Source organism: Agelaius phoeniceus, chromosome 1 (assembly GCF_051311805.1).
Source record: "Agelaius phoeniceus isolate bAgePho1 chromosome 1, bAgePho1.hap1, whole genome shotgun sequence".
NCBI lineage: Eukaryota > Metazoa > Chordata > Aves > Passeriformes > Icteridae > Agelaius > Agelaius phoeniceus.
The window spans coordinates 67,344,118-67,364,393 of record NC_135265.1 but is presented as its reverse complement, the minus strand read 5'-3'; the positions used below and the strand labels follow the sequence as shown (position 1 = coordinate 67,364,393).

General features: G+C 38.5%; 1 protein-coding gene across 1 annotated transcript in view; it reads right to left on the bottom strand.

The window, feature by feature from the left end:
* Positions 1 to 1,640: 1,640 nt before the first annotated feature.
* Positions 1,641 to 20,276, bottom strand: part of LOC143695789 (uncharacterized) — a 179,989-nt gene continuing 161,353 nt past the window's right edge. The window contains exons 20-21 of the mRNA XM_077190996.1: positions 4,795 to 4,936; positions 1,641 to 3,862 (exon numbers count right to left, since the gene is read on the bottom strand). Coding sequence (XP_077047111.1) covers positions 3,834 to 3,862; positions 4,795 to 4,936 — 171 coding nt within the window. The 3' untranslated portion in view covers positions 1,641 to 3,833. The remainder of the gene's footprint in view (positions 3,863 to 4,794; positions 4,937 to 20,276) is intronic.

The window sequence follows — 20,276 nt, the reverse complement described above, 5'->3', positions numbered from 1 at the left end:
CTTCGGTATTTGCTCCAAAACACAAATGTCATAAATACTGAATGCTGCCCTTTTGTCCTGCTTTCTGTTAGCTGTTATTGCTGAGCAGGTGCCATATGGTATGGAATATCTGGAATATCCTTTTGGTCTCTTGGAGTCAGCTGTCTTGGTTATATCCCTGCCCAACTTGTTGCCCATGCCCAGCCTGCAGGTGAGGAAGAGGATGTTGAAGAAAGAGTGTGAGCGTGCCCCAGCAATGGCCATAGCACCGGCATGGCAACAGCACCTTTCCAGCTGCCCGTGCAAAGAACAGCACTGTGAGGACTGCCACGAGGAAATGGACTCCATGTCAGCCAAACACAGAATACAGCCCTCAAACCTAGTCATAAGAGAAAACTCAGAACAGGATTCCCCAAAGAGGACACTACAGGGGAAATGAAGAACTCAAAATAGCTTCATGCGTAGGCTCATTGATCTTGTAATTTTTACAGCTGAACTGCAATTTTATGTCCTTCTAACATGTGATCTAGCTGGTGAAGATCAATCTGTGGCGCAGACCTTGGACCATCTCCTGTGTGTATCATTCCCAAGAATTTTTTAGTGTAGCCCCTGACTCCTGTATAGGAGGTGGCAGTGGCTTAGGAATGGTTTGAGACTCAGAAAAGTTTGTGACTATTAACATCTTCCATACATTCAGACAACAGATTTGTGCATCTTCCAATGCCCTTTGCTGTGGAGGAAATAATGTTGCTACGTGATATAAAGGCAGCCAAAAACCATGTCAAAACCTCTTGTGCTGTAAATTCTCACATCTCCACTGTCTTTAACTGAGCAGCCAAAAAGTACTTTTGCTGAGGATCAGGCTCCCCATCTTTAGATTACTGGATAATAATATCCTATCAAGGAGATATAAGAGGGAATCAGAGAAGCTCATCAAAATGTTCAGTGACATGGCAGCAGATTTATGAGAAAAAAAGATGTCATTATAAAGAAGGAAAAAAAAAGGAAAGGTCATATTCATTAGGAAGAAAGGAAGAGACCTAAAGAAAGTACAGGAAATTATAGATCTACCAGCACTTTGTAGTTTTGTTGTTAAGAGAGAGGGAGGATTTCTTAGCACATTTATTAAAATGAGGTACTGCTTCTCTTTATTTTTACATTTTCAATCTTTTTATTATCATAGCAATACGTCTTCTACTGCTTCTTTAAGCATTAACAGTGGATTTATTTAATAAAACTGAGGACTGAGCATCACTGAAAATACTGTTTCCAATGGAATGCTCTCATGCTGTGATTGGTGAAGTGCTAAGTAATTTGCTTTTAATGCTAGCACATACCACTTAGCACTATATTTAACTGAATGATGAAAATCACTCATTTTTCATCCCCTTGCTTAACTGGTGCTCAGTGTAATCTATCTACTGTACTGGAAGCCTAGCACCAGATATATTCTAATAGATCCTGCTCTCCAATCTACAACAAGCATTTTAATTTTTAATTCATAGTTATGTCTTTATCCTTTAATAGAACAGAACTACAGATGGGGAGTATGTTTTAGATAATAAGAGCACAGTAGGTACCCAGGGAAACTACACCACTAAAAGGATTCTTTATTTACACTTTTCAGTAATGACTACATATATATAGCTACACAGGAGAAAATTGTTGCAAAGGAACAGTGCATAGACAGGCAATTACTATCCAACTATAACTGAGCATTATGGATGATGCTGCTGATAAGAGCACTTCAGAAAACAATTTCAAAGCCAATGCCACCCACTGCACATTGACCAACAAACATGGGAACTCATAAGATTCAAGTAATCAAAATTAATAGGTAGGATGCTACATTAAAAAAAATAATTTGCTTAATAATTTAAACATACTTTAAATTCAACTTTCACAAATATGTAATGTACAGAATTGTACATCCTATATCAAATGAAAGTCAATGGAGACATTCCAATATAATTGGAGGAATAAAAGTTGTCAGTCAAGTCCTTCATGCTGAACAAAGTTTCAGTACTAGATCCACATTTGTCAGAAAAATCAACACAGTCCTATCAGAATTTAAGCTATGGTGGTTCCACATATAAAGTCAGTCCCACCATCAGACTAAATTCCAACACTGTATTACCAACACCAAAGTTAAAATCTCACGGAACCAGACTGGAATATCTTAACTCAGTGGTGAGAAACTCAGGGTATAATATTGGCCAAAGGGATTTTACCATTATAGTCAGTCATGCAGAAAGGCAAAACCGAGGCCAGGAAGATGCACATAGGAAGATACTGCCCAAAGCATCTTGGTACTGTCACCCAGAAACTGCAATAGGTTACTGGGTGGTTTCTCTTCAGTTAGTTTCTTTTCTAAAGATATGTAGAAAAGTTTAAAGTGTCAACAGGCAAAGCAAACATTAAAGGCAATTTTATTCCAGTTATGACAGAGAGACGTAATCCAAGTAATATCTTATGCAATAAAACCCACAAAAAATCACAGCAATTCTTGTAGATATTCAGAAGTTTTTTAACACCATTTCTGCCTGGGCATAAGTCATAAAATATCCACAGATATATGCACACCCACACAAATAAACTGGAAAAAAAGAAAAAAAAAAAAGTAACAAGGTGGAAACCAAACCTTGTATTCCCAAACTAAAACTGTGCTCAGAAGTGACATTTAAACCTTTAGGTTACTACCTAATGTAATTTAATGTTTATGCAGGTGGATGAGAACTATAGATTTAAGTAATGCTATTAATCAATGATGCTGAAGATACTGAGTAAGATCTTACAAAGGTAAATGCATCTGAAAAACTTTTACCATAGCAGTGTGAACAAGGAGACACCAGAAAATCTTAACATGCTAGAAAAATGTCACTGATTACTACCTTGATGACTACAGAATTCTACATAAACAATTCAAAATAGCAGTAAGGTAAGTTTCTTCCAATTTCTAGCTTCATTTTCAGGACAAAAAGGGAAGAATGAATCAGGATGCTAGCAGTTTGCCCTGTGTTTCTCCATTTGCCTCTGACTTAGATGGCCTTGCACAAATTATTTCACCTTTCTTGCCTGTGTTCCCCTTCCCTTCTTCTTCTGTTGTCTCTCATAGTTCTTGCCTTTGAGGCATGGACAATTTCTGATACATTTGTATGGAGCCAAATAGAATAGGCACCGACTGGTTCTAATTAAAGAGAATTGACTGGTTCTAACTCTAATACTTCTAAGAAAGCATGAACATAACCTCCAGGTTGCTTTAAGCTGCTGTAGCCCACAGGAAAGCAGAATATGGCCACCACAAAAGCTTCAGAAAAAATGGTTTCTCAGATCTTGTAAATTTTGCAGCATGTTGGGATTTGGCTAACTGGTGGATGAAGTCATAATTGCTCCTCTTCTGGGTGTTCTCACAGTCTTGCAATTACAATAGCATTGTGCTCTGAATAATTACTGAAAACTGTCAATGTTTTAGTCATGAAACCTGAAAGACAAATCAGCAACATTTTTCCCACCACAGCTAACATGCACAAGCAAAGCTGAAAAAGCAGAAACAAGCAAACCTGAGAAATCTAGCAATGTCCCACAACTGTGAAGGGAGAAAAAGTCACATGAAATAATTATGTTTTCATGACCCAGTCTGTGATCTGATCCTGTGAATTCACCACACTGCAAAGCTTGTTGAAGCCACAGAAGAGCTACGAAGGGAGCATTTGCAGGACAACACTGCATGAGAGATGCAGAGATGCAGGGCAGAGATGCAGCCATCAGAAACGTAAATCCTATCAGACAGTAGCCATACCATGGATGTGGATCACGATGTAAACAGCTCCACAGGCCATGTGTTACTGCAGGAACTAGCTCTTGTCAGAGACAATGCGATTTCCTGAAGATTAGAATAAAGGATGTAGAGAAAGACATGATGCAAATACACCAGCAACAATCTATGACCTCCCTCCCCAAACAAAAGGGGTATAGAGCAAGAGCCCATACACTAAATTTACCAGGTTTCCTAAAAAAAATGTGTCTTTTGTGCTCATGTGAACTTTCCAAGGTTTCTCTGTTAGCAAACAAGATTACTGTAAATTTAAAAGTAACAGAAGGTGCTTTTAACTGAATTTTACTCCTTAGAGGGCGTTGGAAAACTGACAGTGATAGGACTCGCGGAGCCAGCTACAACGAGCTTTGATAAGCAAGAAGAGGAAATTGATATCTCATAATAACAGTGATGCCTAAGGACACCCAGCGCATTCCGTAGCACTCTGTCATCAAACGCCCTGAAACTACCTTTGGTCAGGAGCAACTTCACTGGAAAGTTGACACAGATGTTCCACTCTGCATGTACTTCCCTAGGCACAGTGAGGGGGCCAGTGGCTCTCAACACAGTGGAAAACACAATACAAGTCTGAGAGATTTGGACTTTTGCACTTAGACCAATATGTCTGGACACATACCTAAATATATATATACAATAACTGATTTAAGCCTGCCCTCAACATAATTTAAATGCTTGCCTAAGTTAGATCACTCTGGATTGCATTACTGTATTAGGATTCTGAATGACAAGTGTGACAGTGTTTGGGTAAAGGACAGCACTTCAGTCTTCAGGATTCTTGCAACAGCTGATGAAACTACCCAGGGATGAAGACACATTAGAAAACACAACTATGAAATTTCAGCTGTCACTGATCACACCCTAGACTTCCCAAACGAAACTGTTCTAAAATTATTTGCTTTTTTCTATCCCTCCCATCATTTTATGCTTAGGTATCAGGATTGTTAGGTTTTTCATCTAGGTATAAAAACTGAAAATAATACCTTTCCACCTTGCTCTACTCTTTTTCCTCTCCCTCAGCTTGATACATGTAGATGCAGACAGCACACTGTCCTTTTCCCTTTTACACTCCTGGTCTGTGCTCACTTTACACAAAAGACTTTCCTCACCAACATCACCAAATGCCTGAAAAACAGAACAGACAAAACCAACATATTATTACAGCAGCATTCAGTGAAGTATCAGAGAGAACATAGATGACTTTGATTACCCTTCCCCACCCCTCTCTTGCTTTCAAAATATCACAGCTTAGAAGCTTTTGTGTGTGTGAAATTTTATTCTGTCATACTAATAACCCAGCTTTGCAGAAGCTTACAGTTTAGCTTTCATGGTTCAGTTCCACTCCTGGGCTTATAACAATTTTTCTAACAGTTCTGCCAAAATATTATAAAGTAAAACTTACTGTAAATGTATTCACTAATACAGATAGAGCAGATAGAGATTAACAATTTAAACACATGTGAAATGTGAATTCACCTATTTTTTTCTCACTCTAAATGCTTTAGTAAAGCAGTGGAATGGGGATTTTTACACTCATTGCTTTTCATCATTTCTCCTTATGATGTTCTTGACACATGGAGAAGATTTGAATGAATAAAGAATATACACTCAAAGAAGGAAATCATGGCCATGAGAAGGAGATGGGCTAGGACTGGAAATTGGTTAGAAAGCCAAGGCACTGCATCAGACTCAGCGCAGTTCATTAGTAGTTACCACATCACATGTCAGATCCTCAGCTTGTGTCATGTGGGTGGCATTTTGCACAAGAAAACCCTGACTCCAATTGTTTTCATATTTTGGAGTGCCCATATAAGAGAAATTTTGGTCTGATGAATTTGAGCAGAAATCAAATTTCAGATACTGAGAAGTAACTGAGCTCAGCTCTGTCTAGCTGCTGTTACTCAAATGTTAGCATGAAAAAGCATATTGAGGCAGTAATATAGTAATATTTTAAAGAATTTTCCTTTTCTCAATCTAGTTTAGCACAACTGTAATAAATTTTCCAAACACAGATACATGTAAGGGAATAATCTGTAATTTCTATTGTATTTTTTGCATATTCTTATTTTCTGTCTGTTGAAGCATCTTAGAGTCTTTGTTGTACTTCTGGTTTTAATACATTGTGAAGGTAGGAAGTGCCCCAGGAACAGAGGGAAACAGGCAACAAAGCAAATATGCCCCACCTCATACAAAAAGTTGAGACTAAATCCTGGACTGGTCTTGTGGATCCTACATCCTAGGCAAGTTTCTCTGTACCAGGCTATACTTTCTTCTCACCTTCTCACACAGAACAAATGCTACTTTATTTTAAGTTTTGTTCTTTCAAACTAGCTGATAGTCCAGTTTTAGGTTGTCCAAAGCTGTTTTTCTCATGGCATAAACAATCATCAGGGCAGGTCAAAAAGAGATACAAGATCATGGTAGGACTTCATAGCAACACTTTTGCATTATACCGAGTCAAGAAGACAGGAGATATAAAGGGGGCCTACAGTGTCAGTGAGCTAACAGAAACAGAAATATTCAGCAATAATCTGAAAAAATATGCAGAAATATCATCAGTGTATACCTGGAGTTGCAACCCTAATTCCCCAGAGGCTGGAACTTCATTTTTTAGAATCATTTAGGTAGATTTGGAAAAGACCTTCAAGAACATTGGCTACAGCCATAAACCTAATACTGCCAATATACCACTAATATATCTTCTCAGGTGCCACATCCACATGATTTTTAAATACCTTCAGGGACTTAACCATTTTTCTGGACAGACTTTTCCAGTGCTTGAAAACCCTTCCAGAAATTTTTCCAAATATCCAATCCATTTCCTCTTGTCCTGTTGCTTGTTACTTGGCAGAAGAAACCAACCCCCACCTGGCCACAACCTCCTTTCAAGCAGTTGTAGTGTGATAAGATCACCCCTTTTCTCTTTTTCTCCAGGCTACACAACCCCAGCTCCCTCCTCTGCTCTTCATAAGACTTGTTTCTATGCAAGAAAAACAAGGATACAGGGGATATTCAGAGTTCAGTGGAAAAGCCTTTCCTTTGGTGCTGCTTAACACATACCAAGAGCTCTTCCAAACCTGATTGTTCACATACCCAGCATGTCTGACTGAAGCAATAGGAACCCTTTGCTACAATTAAGGTGCTATCATTTACTTGTGAACTTTAAATTGAAGCTTGTATAGATATGTCAGATTTTTTAACTTGATCAGATGTTGTGCAGAGTTATGTTCTTAAATTAAAGTCCAACTTGTTGTTTCTGAGAGTGACTTAATAGCAGTAACCTTATGGTTAATCAACCATGTAGTAAAGTTCACTGTGCACCTACTGCAGTGTAATTATAAAGTGAGCAAAAATATAATTGATGCATTTTGTCAATCTGTGTAGCTGCAAGGTACTTTTTCAAAGGTTATTTTTTTTATTCAGATAAAGTAAGTTAATGCTGTTTTGGCAATTATCCTTTGACTTCAGAGATTTTACTGCTGATTCAGGTAAAACTGTGATAGATGAATAAAGATTATAAGTGTTTAAAAGTACAAAATACCTTCTGCAACAATCAGTGGCTCTGCCCTTTCAGCATAAAATTGTTCTGAAAATCACTGAATATACAGCAAATCTTGGCGTTTAAAGTGAGTTGAAACTGAAAGATGTATTTTTTAATACAAAATAACACTTTTAAAGTACCCCTTAATTATCCTCACTGCTGTTTGTTATATAATACAACTAGAGAGCTATGGCAGCATTTTTCCCTTGAGCACTGGCTCAGACTGAATGGGTGTGCTTGAACTTGCTTCCACTCCTTCTGCAACTGAGGGAAAGAGTTCTAACTCTTCAGAACCCCAAGAAAAAAGAAATTAAAATTTCCATTAACACAATGTATTTGTGTATGTGCTGATTAGGTAGGCAACCCTTGCGCCTCACCCCACATTCTCTGCAAGCAAAAAAGATGCCAGTATGATTTAAAATTGAATATTCATATACAGAACAAGGCTATAATGCTGTAGTTCTGGTATTTCAGTAATTTGTTAGTTCTCTGAAAGCCAATGAGTCCTGCTAAATATGTCCAGCAGTGAACCTGTCTCATTCTTTTCCTGGTCCTCCTATCAGAGCACAGACAGCAGCATGGATAAGCAGGACACGGCCACTTGGAGGAAAGAAATCTTTTCCCACATGATTCTATGACTTTCTGGGGTACAGAGTATATAAAATCTGAGATTTGTAGAACACCAGGGAGAGTGGAAATGACCACATGCTGCAAGGCTGCCTCCTGCATTTCTGTCCTGTTGCAACATAGTCTTGACCGCAGATTCTCAGTTAACAGACACAGCTTCCATTTAAAACTATACCACAATTTACTGCAAAAAGGCAAGGACCTAATCTTTTACTTCACAGGGAAAACAACCTGAAAGAGAAGATATGGAGAAATAACTCCTGCTCAGCTGAGACACATGCTCATACACTTCACCTGCAGCAGAGGGATTGGCCTACCCACCACAAGGGTGAGGAGTAACAGACTGGGTCCATTTCAGGATAGGGTTTACATGTCACATGTGAGATGAGCTGGATCAGTTTAAGAACAAAGCATAGAAGCACAAGATTTCTCCAGGAAATCTCTTTTCCTTGTTCTCATCTTTTCAGTGGGATGAAAAGAGCTGCCTGGACAACTAATTTCTTCTTTAAACTGATTACCTTAAATTAAATTATAACATTAAAGGAGAAATATATACTGGTAACAATAACTTAGAACAGTCTGGTTTGCTTCTTATTTGAGGTGAAACTTGCTATACTGCCACAACCCTGAACAAAAGGGCTGTAAGTTTGCAGGGTGTACTGATCCAAATGCCTTTGTCCATGGAAGTATCCCTTAGCTGAGGTGATAAAATGTATGATTCCCAACTCAACCCCAATGCATGTTGAGAGATCATGCTCCCATGGAATGCAGTTGCAAAATATATTACGTTTTTAACGGGACAAGATTAAATCTCAGAATTAGGCAGGCAGCATGTGGTAAAGCCTATTCACCCCACAAGTATGTACACATCTACATGCATTAATCATTCTTCTGTAGGACAAACCTCCCCTGTTAATCCCTGCTTTTACAGAGATTCCCAGGAAATCAACTCATGGTTGGTTTGAATTGGCCGTGTTTGTGGATGACCTGGCATGAAGCTGCTGAAGCCAGCTAAAGTGGGTCAGTTCACACCAAGTAATTACTTTTGCCCAGCCTCTCTCCCAGCCAGAACATCCTTACACAAAAGCCAGAGCTGTGCTGTTCCCTCCCAGTGTCTGGTGAGATGAGCATGAAGTCATGAGGAAGAGCACCAACCTCAGGTACTGATCTGGAGCAATCCTCTCTTTCTCTCCTCCATAGACTTCTAGTGACCACTGAAATGAGACTCTTCATGAAAACAGCACATGGGGCTTTTGCAGTAAACTCAGCAAATTTCCTTTAATGAAATTAGGGCCAGAAAAAGCTGCACTCACATCCATGTATAAACTGTGCTGGAGTCAACTGCATGGCTTATGCACACACAGGGAAAAAAAATAGGGCCCAATATTCATAGCAACACTGTGTATAAAAAAAGGAATTTGTGGAATTAAGAATAAAACATGAGGCAATTTGTTGATTTGCCCAGGGAATATAAGAGAGCAACAAATGTGTAGATTATTCTAAGGTTGTTTTTTAGTGTCATTATCACATCCAAGAACTGTATATAAAAGCATGCAGTCCTTCACATACTAAAAGTATAGTTTGCTCAAACAATTGTAAAATATTCAGTATTCTTAAGATTAAATATCTGAATATTGCTTCTGAAGGAACAGCTGTCAGCTTAAATCTAAAGTCTAGTTTGTTTACTGGCTGTATTTTATATCTGTTAGAAAATGACACCAAATGGCAATAAAATTGTTGTAAGTATTCTACTGGGGACTATAAATGCCCTTTGGTTACAGTGTACATATCTTTATACATAATTCCAGTATATTTTCCCTAGAATTATGTTAAATATGTAAAAAGCCTTTTCTCATAAAGGTAAAAATGCTAGATGTTTCCAAGCTGTAATTTAGCATTAGTGTCAAGATTGCTTCAGAAAATAAGCTACGGTTACAGTTTCATTCTTTTTAAGTGTCACTCAGCATACCATATCTGATCTTGTATTCAAAATAAACTTATATGATTTTATTCACTTTTCCAGAAGTGCAGGAGGGTTTAGACATAATTTATAGCATATGGATTGATGTAAATAGCTTAAACTAAGTAATTGGCTAGTCACCTACGCTGTCTTATCCTATTACTGCTAGGTACTTTTCAAGTAATTAGGGAAAACAGATCTCTTTTATCCAGTAAGTTTAAATTGGATGAATCTTTGACATTTGTGAAGGCTTATTTGATAGATAAAATCATACTATACAAAAACTTTCCCTACAATGCTGAGGTTTACTAGGCCTATAATAAGAAACTGATTTTTTTGTTGAGTTAAAAAGTGACTTATCTTTGCCCTTTTAATAAGAAATCAACTCCAGTCAGCAAAAATCGAGATAAAAATCACCAAGTTGGTGTTATCACTACGTAGACAGCAAACATGTACCACTACCATTAACTTTTCTGTGCATGGATTTCAAATATGTTTAAAATGTTAAAATTCAATAATTTCCTTTATATTACAATAACATCAGATTAATGAATACCGAAAAGCATGAAAAGTGATTTATTTCAGGAAGGTCATTCCTTGGTTAGCCAACAGTTAAATTGAATTACTATAAAGGGGAAATATATTATAGGTAAAAAGGAAAATGGTTTTTACTGCATGTGAATTCTGTGAGTTTTACAATGCTTATGATAAAAAGACTGCACCTACAAGTTTAACCTCTATAATTTTTATGTTGCACATTTCAAAAAAAATCTTTTTATTTAACATTTCTAGGGCAATTTATACATGTCACCTTGTACTTAATGCTCCTTTTAAAACAGTTAGTTTTACCTCAACCCTATGAAACCTATAAAACTACTTTTCGTACCAGACATGAAATTTCTAGCTATACCAGGAAATCTGGACCTCTAATGGCAATACCACACAAAAAGAAATAAGAATTTTAAAGAAGCTATTACTGAGAGGACATTTATTCCTAGCTAGTGTACTTCTGCACACAGCACTTAGAAACTGGCTTTGCTTGCTGGGAAAAAAAAAAAAAAAAAGGTAATTATTATTAAAGTGAGTTTTGGCTCCTTGGATAAAATTAGGTTCACGTTGAAGTGATTTGCTGAATTAGGGCTATGAGGATATGAGAAAATCTTGAATCTTGCTTTTACTGAAGAATAAAAGAGTAGGATGAGGCTGTAAATATGAAGTGAGTTCCTTACAAGCATCCAAGGACTTCACAGCAAGATTATGCAAAATTCCTCTTATACCCATCAAAGAATATCTGCAGATACAGAAACATATCTGAAGTTAACGTCACCAAGAGTTGAACACATGAATCTGAGGTAGAATTTGGCCTGATGATTTCAGTGCTCTTCTCATGTTCCTGATTTGAAAAGAGAAGCACTGCTCCACAGCTCACCAACCTGCACAAACCCCTCAGTTAGCTGAATGCAAGAATCTACTGCTTATGCTGGTGGTGCCCTCTGAACAGTGACTATATTCGCACATACTTTTTCAAAGTTATTATAATTCCTGCGTTGTTTTCTGCCAAATCACTAATTTCCTCCTATTAAACATATTATTTTTGAAGAACACCCACCAAAACCCACCTACTCATCATTCTGTAAATGGCACAAAGCATTAAATATCCGATGGACAGATTTAGTCCCCAAATGCCTAAATTCATGAGGTTCCATTGTAGTATTTAGGAACAAATGTTATGGCTCTTTCAGGTGTGATTCCTGAAACTTACAGAAATTAGAAGTCAAAGTCTTTTCATTTTGCTGTCTTCAGAGTTACATGCCTTCAGAGTTCCTCAATAAAAGTGAACAAACAAACAAAACTTTACACTGAAATAATTACATTTTCATCTTTGGTATGTCACTGTAATAAAAAGGAGGATTGTTTCACAGGAAGAAGGTACATGTAACCCCAGTTCCTAGATACTGTTGAATTTCTCCTTGCATTCTGCAGTTGTACAAGAGCACTGGCCCATCCAGAAGAACAAAATAAGTGAAAATTGATTGTTTTCTTACTCTGTGGACACTTCAGACCAGGTAGATGTATATGCAAAGGTTGGGCACATCACAATTGCCAGAGACCATCCCTGTTCTTACAGGTCATGTTCCTACAGTCCCAACACAACATTTCATACAAATATCTAGTCTCTGGTGAGGAGAAAGAGGCTTGCTGATCATGAAGAAAGAAGAAAGGCAGCTGTCATTTTTATGACAGAATGTCCTAGAAATCTCCCTGTCTCCCTGTCTCCTATGACAGGGAAAGAGAATAGACAGTATGCTTACTGTCTGCCCTCACCAATGTGGAAGAAAAGCCTTCCCTCCTTCACCACTGCTGGAAAAGTGAGAAGAGGAATGAAAAGCAAAATGCAAACTCATCTTGTTTCTTTTGGTGAGGTGTTGTACCCATTCCAGAATAAAACAGGTAAGATTATGAAATTATATTATGTAGGTAGATTTCCAGTAAAGGGAAATCTTATTTACACCCATGAGTGATCCAATGGAAGCTGATTAAATTTAGTATAAGAGGAGACTTCTGACCAAACAGACCATAACGATCCAGAAAAATCTTTCCATTGAGTCACTGGGAGCAAAATTTAGTTTACCTAACCCTATGACAGACCAGGGTTAGGTAAACTAAATCACCTGAGTCTTTAGAACTAGCTCTAGATAGCCAAACTGAAAATGCTTATACACAACAAATTGTCAACAGAGGGAGCAAACTGAAAAGATTATTCCAAGAAGCCCAGCTGCCTTTCATCTCCTACACTCTTAAGGACTATACATAACATTGCAATGCACCCTTCAGCTCCAAAACAATTTTCTAGCCCCACTCAAGTACCCCTGCTTGTCTAGCTGCAGCAAAGGGGAGAAAAAAAAATGTTCCTGAGGGGCGACAACAGCACCAAGTAGTAAAGCTCAGGTGTATTTTTCCCTGTGCAGCAAACTTTTCACTTGTCAGTGTATAGTTTTAAAATTCATTAAATATTCCTAATTTGGAACTGAAGTAGAAAGCCCTGACCTATAAAACACACAAATGTATAATTACATCTGTTATCAGCTAAAGGTAAGATCTGTATATGGGCTCTACTGCAATTATTAGTTAACCACATTTCTTACATGTAATTGCATTTAGATCCACAAGTAAAAATGCTGTAAAGCACGCATTGATCTCCTAAATTAGATGTGCAGCTTTCAAGACAATGAGGTAAGACTCAGTCATGGATTTTTAGGATAGGCTATGTTATGATCTGGTGTGGGAAACTAAGAAGAAGTGGCTTCAGCTATCCACATTATACATTGCTTACTTTGTGGATGCTGGAAGCTTCTCAAAAGCTCACCTGGGAAGACACAGCTACATCATATGAGAACACATTTCTTCTCTCTCAGAAGAACAAAACAGATTAATGAACTGAAACAGTGCACTGGATAAAGATTGCCTTGGGTGTTCAAAGACCCTCCTTCCAATGGCTAGAGGAAGCTAAATTAAATATCACCACTGAAAAGCTGAGAAGAGCATAATGGAGAAAAACCATTCTACAAAAAGGTACATTCGTAACAGGCAGAAAATAGGAGTTGGGCTGCCTGGTTGACCTCCAACATGGAAAAGGTGTTTTAGTAAAAGACTAGGCAATTATTCACATGAGGAGTTTCTTCAACAGATTTGGGCATGGACCTGGATTTGCCAGTTTCTTTGTTCCAGTAATTGGGTTCTACTTCATGTAGGCCACATGCCTTCTCTTGTTTTCTTTGGCCAGCTTGAAGACTCTGGTGTCTTCACTCTGGTGAATCACAAGTTCCCCAGGCAGAAAATTATGTTTGAAATCCTTGAGGACAGTTTCCTTTAAATTAAATGTTCTTTAAAAAGCCAAGTAGGGCAAAGACATTAAGAACAAAATCTTTAATGAAGAAAACAGCCTTGAACCATTAACCAAAGGAGCAGAAGCAATGTTTGCCTCATGCTGGAAAGATGTACTCGAACCCTCACCTTAGAAGTGCACAGATGAAAACATTGTGTTTCATCATCACTTGTGCCAAGTTCTCTGTGATGATGCTCCCACTCCTTATCTGGGTAGGCAAGGTAATATTCTTTGACTCTACTTTCTCTTAAATGCCAATCTTTTTTTAAGAGTCTCTCAACACAAGACCAAAGGCAAAAAGGAAATGTTCTTCTTCAAAGCACTTAGAACAAAAATGGCAAAGCAATGAACAAAATGCAGCCCATGAAACAAGTAATGGGTGATACATCTCTTTAATAACATCTTGTATTGTATTTTAGTGCACAAGCTGCTGAAATGCTGACAACATCCAAGATTCAATCTAAAACATACAAGATGCCAGTAGGTAATCTAACTGTGCCTTAGCTCTGTGTATCTGAGTACAAACTAAGTGAATGGCCATACTCGTAGTAATTGCTGCCCATTCAATGTGCACAGTTCTTACCTTGTATATTTATATAGATATATAATAATTCCTGTACAGAATGACCTTATGTGGTTCTAAGTGATATATATTTATAAATAATCTCTATGTGTGCAGTTTCAATGTGTATCTTACATAATTGCCTTTAAATGGCTCTATAAACAATCCAAAATTGCTACTTTGCACTGCAAAAGCATTGACTCATTGATTATACACTTCTGTTCAGGAGTGAGGTCTTCCTGCAGCTTTCAGTGTGTATTTCAGGCAGGGTCAGGCACGGCCTATTTTCCTCTTTTGACTGTGCCTAGCTCTGAAATGCACCCCTTTGCCTTCAAAATCTGGCAGCGAGGAGCCTGCTCGGACCTACCTCGATGATAGCCCCGTCAGGCAGCCTGAGGAAGCGCCTGTAGAGCTCCTGGAAGCCGCTGAGGTGAACCGTGTAGACACAGACGTGAACAGTGGTGCTACCTTCCCAGCTGGCTGCGGCGTCAGGGATTTCATCCCGGTGCTGGAGGTCACAGCTGGAGCCACCAGGCCGGCTGGCGTGGTCCTTCCAGATGTAATCAGACACTGCCACCTAGTGAAAGAGAGCCCCCCCGCCCCCCGGACACAGCACACACACAGAGGCCCCCCGCCCCCCACCAAAGGAACATATTTAATTAACTTCTGGCAAGAGCTTAACCGATTTAAAATGATTTTACAATAAATCTGCAAAGCCTGTACCATATGCAGCGCTTGCACACAGTTCTCTACTACATATTTTTTTATGACATAGATCTAAATAGAGGAGATAGACAAATCCCCAGTGTATATTCTATAAAGTTAATTCTGCACAGATGAAGCTGTAATTGACTCCCGTATTAACCAAAAGTAGGGAGATCAAGCAGGGTAGGTTAAACAATAAAATGGCAATGCTGATTAAAAAAAAAATAAAAGCTTCCCAAGAATTTTGTGAGCGAGTATTTGTATTTCTCTCTCTTTGAGAAGCCTTTGCTCCTGTACCCACAAGCACTTTTTAGTCTCTGATCTCTGTATTATATTAAAATAACCTTGTACTGCTAACTGAATTGTAGATGAGGCAGAGTAAATTAGGTGTATTTTAGGGCATTGTGTAAAGCTAGTTTATTAACAGTTACCTACCTTCCTAGTTTGCTCAAAACATGTTTGCTTTGGTAGGTTTTGTATCTCCCTACATCAGTCTTAATTTCCATTTAGCCTTTTTCCTGTTAATTCTTTACACAGGCTGAGCAGAATTCAAGACCTCAGACAGATCATGGCACAAGGCTTAAGCACCCTTTATCCTTAACTAGAAATGATGATGAGAAACATTATTTTTATACTTCCCCTGAAGTGCAAACATAAGCTTTTTAACCCTCACTTTTGCAAGACCTTTTCGTCGTTCATTTTCTCCCATGAGATGCTACTCTTGTTTGTGGAAGAAAGGGATTGGTGATATTGCTACATCCTTACAATACATCAGCATGCTCTTCCCTAACACTTCTATTTAATGTAGACAAAATACCACTTTTGCTGGCCTAGCACATGCTTTTTCTTTCAAGAATGTGTATTACACTGGCAGAAATGATTGGAACTTATTCACAAAGCTAGCTAAAGAAAAGCTCTCACTTAAGATCAGTACATCAAAACCTTCTTCTGCATAGTCTTGCTTTTAGTTTTTGCTGAAATGAAGAGGTCAGATTCTTACAACAGACCGCAAAAACCAGATACAAATTTTTCCCCTCACTTGGGAAAAGTTAGATTTAGCTCAGTTTGCTTGTGTTCCAGTTCACATTTCCTCAGCTGTTCTTACGCATTATGAGGAATCCCAAAACTAGCACAGTGTGCCAATGCCACAATCCTGACGTGCATGCTCCTATTATGGGACACTGCCTTAGGAGAGGATTTGTTTTAGGTGAATTAAGAAAGCAAGAACACATATAGGAAATTATCTCCAACTCTTTTCCAGGAATGACAGAACAATAGGATGCTTCATTTTAGCACCAGCTTCCATTTACATCAGCCCTAATAAATTTTTTTACATTTAAAAAAAAGGAAAGGTCATCTGAAATTTAAGGTAAAATAAGGACAGTCTGAATTTTCCACACCAAAGTCTCTAGGGTTCAAAGGCTTTCCTTCAGGACAACATATTAGGAACATACAGCAGCAACAAGGACAGGACAAGGCCTGTATTTTCTTCTGTCTAGCACACAAGACCCATCCCTGCATTACACAGTGTTCCATAAGAATTAACGTGGCCAGTGGTTTCAAGAAAGCAGGAAGGCAAGTTCCATTGGTACAAAGTGATCACAGAGGAGCAGCTGCAAGAGCTGCCACACCACATCCCCTGCAGTAGTTACCCTCCTCTCTCATCCCAGTGTCTCACTACCAGAACTTCTAACCTGTCCAATTCAAGAGCACCAAGGCTTTCCTGGCCTCGTGTCTCCTCCCTGATCTGTGGTAAGATAAGTGGTTGAGAGACCTAGCTCAGAACCTCAGTCTACAGGAAACACAGCAAACAGGATGATTTCTGTCGTAATCCTCCTTTTATGCTTGATGCATTTTTCCCTGCATTGCTAGCTTCCTTTCTTCAAAATTTTCTTCCCTGCTGAATCAGTCCCATGCTTTCCCCTACTTCTTGTCTGACTTTCATCTTATCGCACATTCACTGAATCTACTTGTCCTTCTCTTGTGCTTGTCCCTATCAACTAACAGAGGGCTTATTTACTGTGTGTTTTGCAAGCCATGGATATGAACACCACATCCTTCTTTTCAGCTCTGTTTGGCCTGTTTGAGCTGTGAGCTCTGGGGGCAAAAATATGCATTCTGTACTTGTCTAGCACAGGAAAGAGCATGGACCTTCCACTACTTTCACACAAATAAATTCTCACCTATTTTTTCAATCAGTGCCAGATCTGAGTGTAATTTACAACACTCAAATGGTAATGTGGGGAAGCCCAAGCCATGTTACTCAAACCTTTGTGTGTGAACAAATCTTCACCTTGCCCGGGCAAAGATCTTCTTTGGAAGTTCTTGACTCTAGGTGCCATTCCCAGGACACCATATCCATATGGGACCAGATATGGCATCAGAAGTCCTTGTCTTCCTCCCTAAGAGCAGACAGTTCTGCAGGATAGTGGGAGTAAACAAACCCATCTGATCTGTTGTCACATTTCAAGATCTGGTGAACTCCCTCTGAGGACATTTATGTGACTAGCCAAAAGAACATGAGAACATGATAATATTGTTCTGCATGTCCTCCTCCCACCCCCCCGTCAGACCCCCCCCCCCCCCAAAAAAACCAAAAAAAAAGCACAGACTGATCATCTGACAACTGAAAGAGAAAAGGCACTGCCAAAACTGATGGTGCTGTGGTGAGTCACATAGCCTTGGTCTGGGGTGGGCACTAGAAAGGAAGGAAAGAGGACCCTTCACTGGAGCACCACTCATTAACTCTTCCTTAAAGTCACCTGGTAGTGTGAGTTTTCCTGAAGACAGGCTCTTCAATATGTAGGAAGGAAGGAGCAATATAACATTTGAATACCACTTTCAAGAAGGGGGAACAGCTCTGTTTGTGGCTGTGGATTTAAAGACCCCTTTCAATTCCCTCCTTGCTTGCACCATCTGAAAGTATTTGGCAGACAGATGTCCACTGCCTTGAAACTCTCAAAACACATTTCTGTGAAGTGATAGGTCTCTAGAGAGCTGCTGTGGCCTACATAACCAGAAGTAAGCTCCAAAAGTAAACTGTACTGTCATCTGAAATTTCTATCATTAAGTTAATCAAAAATGTCCATTCATTTCTACAGGAATACAATATGAGTTAATAAATCCATAGAGACAGGCTAGTCAAGAGACTGTGCATATAGGACATGTCAGAGAAACTGAAGTTAGCAATGATCTAGATTCACAAGGGCTGACAAGAAACCACAAAATGCCAGAGCAATGTACAGTAATCCTTAAATGAAATTCATCTTTCAGAAGAAAAACACATTAAGGATGGTAATTCAATGATAAAAGAGGCAGGCCAGAACAGGTTCAAATGCTGAATATTTCACAACATAACTTAATTAAAGCGGGACTGTGAGGCTGTTAATCGCTTTATAATAGTTCAGCTTGAAATGAGGTCTGATGTTCATGCCCTTATAGTTTGTTTTTATTATTATAATCATAAAATGTTATGTCGACGTAATGCAAATGTACAGTTTTCACGGGCCTTTATTATGTTGGCAGTTTTTTCTCCTTTTGGTCTTCCTATTTTTGTGCAAGTATGAGAAGGGAAGAACTGGGAGGAAGGGTCATGAATTTAGGTCAGACCAGATGATTCAGTAAGTCTCATGTGGGTTTAAGTCTTATTAATAATTTTAATACATTCTTCCTTGACAACAATTATTTCAATCACTGCTCCTTTAGCATACACCTTTAGCATGACGTAAAAATGAAAATGAAGGTTTTTAAGAGAATGGAAAACGTTTCTTCTACAAAAAAGGTAAATTATGTCAACGCTTTGGAAATTACAGTGAATAACCTAGAAAAAAGACAAAAATACATTTGTAAGTACAAATACAAATGTATTTTGTTGTATAAATGTATTATGCCACACCAAGTTTAGAGAAATACGTTATTGAAGTACAACATATTTTAAACACAAATATATTTGATAAATGCATATTTATAAATATATTACACAACTGAGGCACAGCCAACTATAGTTACCAATATTTCTGAGGTCAGGGTACAGAAAATGCCATGCTAGTGTGTAAAGGTACTATGATGTTTTCTATTGTTTGGCAGCTTTTGTGAAAGAAGAAAGAATATTTCCTCAGATTTTCTGAGCTGCAGTGAGAATGAGAGGAAGACTGACTTCTAGTGTCTTAAAAAAAAAGAAAGCAGCATGAAAAAGCTGTTTTAAAAAGTTGAGAAATATACATGTGTGTCCAAACACTTGATTATGATTAGTACTGATTCTTAACTCTTTGAAGCAGCATTATTATTAGCAACATCATGTGAATCAATTCCAGGCTCATGCATTGCAAAATGTATAAGAAAACCTTTTTGAAAACAGCATTCAAAGAAAATGCATAAAATGAGTAAAATGGACCAAATCAACCAATTGAGAATGGGTGGAACTGAACGCTGGTCATGACAAATAATTAGCAAAAGTTACAAGCTGTTAACTTAGTCAAAAGGCCAAAAGAGTGTTGAAATGATAGGGAGGAAAAAAAAAAGACATCAAAAGTCGAGGGTGCTGTATTTACTTCAAGTAACTTTCATAAACATGGCAAATGCATTTTCTGTGGTAAGAGTCGTAAATATGGGAATTACTGTCCTGGAGGCAATCTTTGTTAAACCAGCGTAGCTTTACAATTAAAAAAACAAAAGCTGGCTACTGCTAACCTCTGAGGGAAGCACAGCACCCCTTAAGCATTGCAAACCCCATTTCTGACAAACTGTTGCTAAAAACCTTGCCAGCAACTCTGGTAAAAGAAGAATTTACATGGAAATATCTAAAAACATCCCCCCTGTCTGTGTCAAAGGCACCTTGGGGGTGTCCAGGTTCCAGTGAGGCTGTCACTGGACCTCGGTCGGAATCAGATGTGACAGTAGGGAAAGTTTCCAAGCCACTGTAGGAAGGATGGGGCATTTTACAAGTCATGAAAATTAACTCAGTTTGAATAAATCATGAAATTGGAGAAATGGCAAGCAAAGGCACGAACAAGAAAAGCTATTAGGATTGCCAAAAATCATACCACCACGAGAAAGCCACACCAACACCCCTCATGTTTAACCCTTACGTGCACAAAGCACTCACACACATTTATGCAAGTGCAGCATGCTTTGGTGGGACAGCAGCTTGTGCTCTTGCTCCTGGGGCAATAATGAGCCATGTGA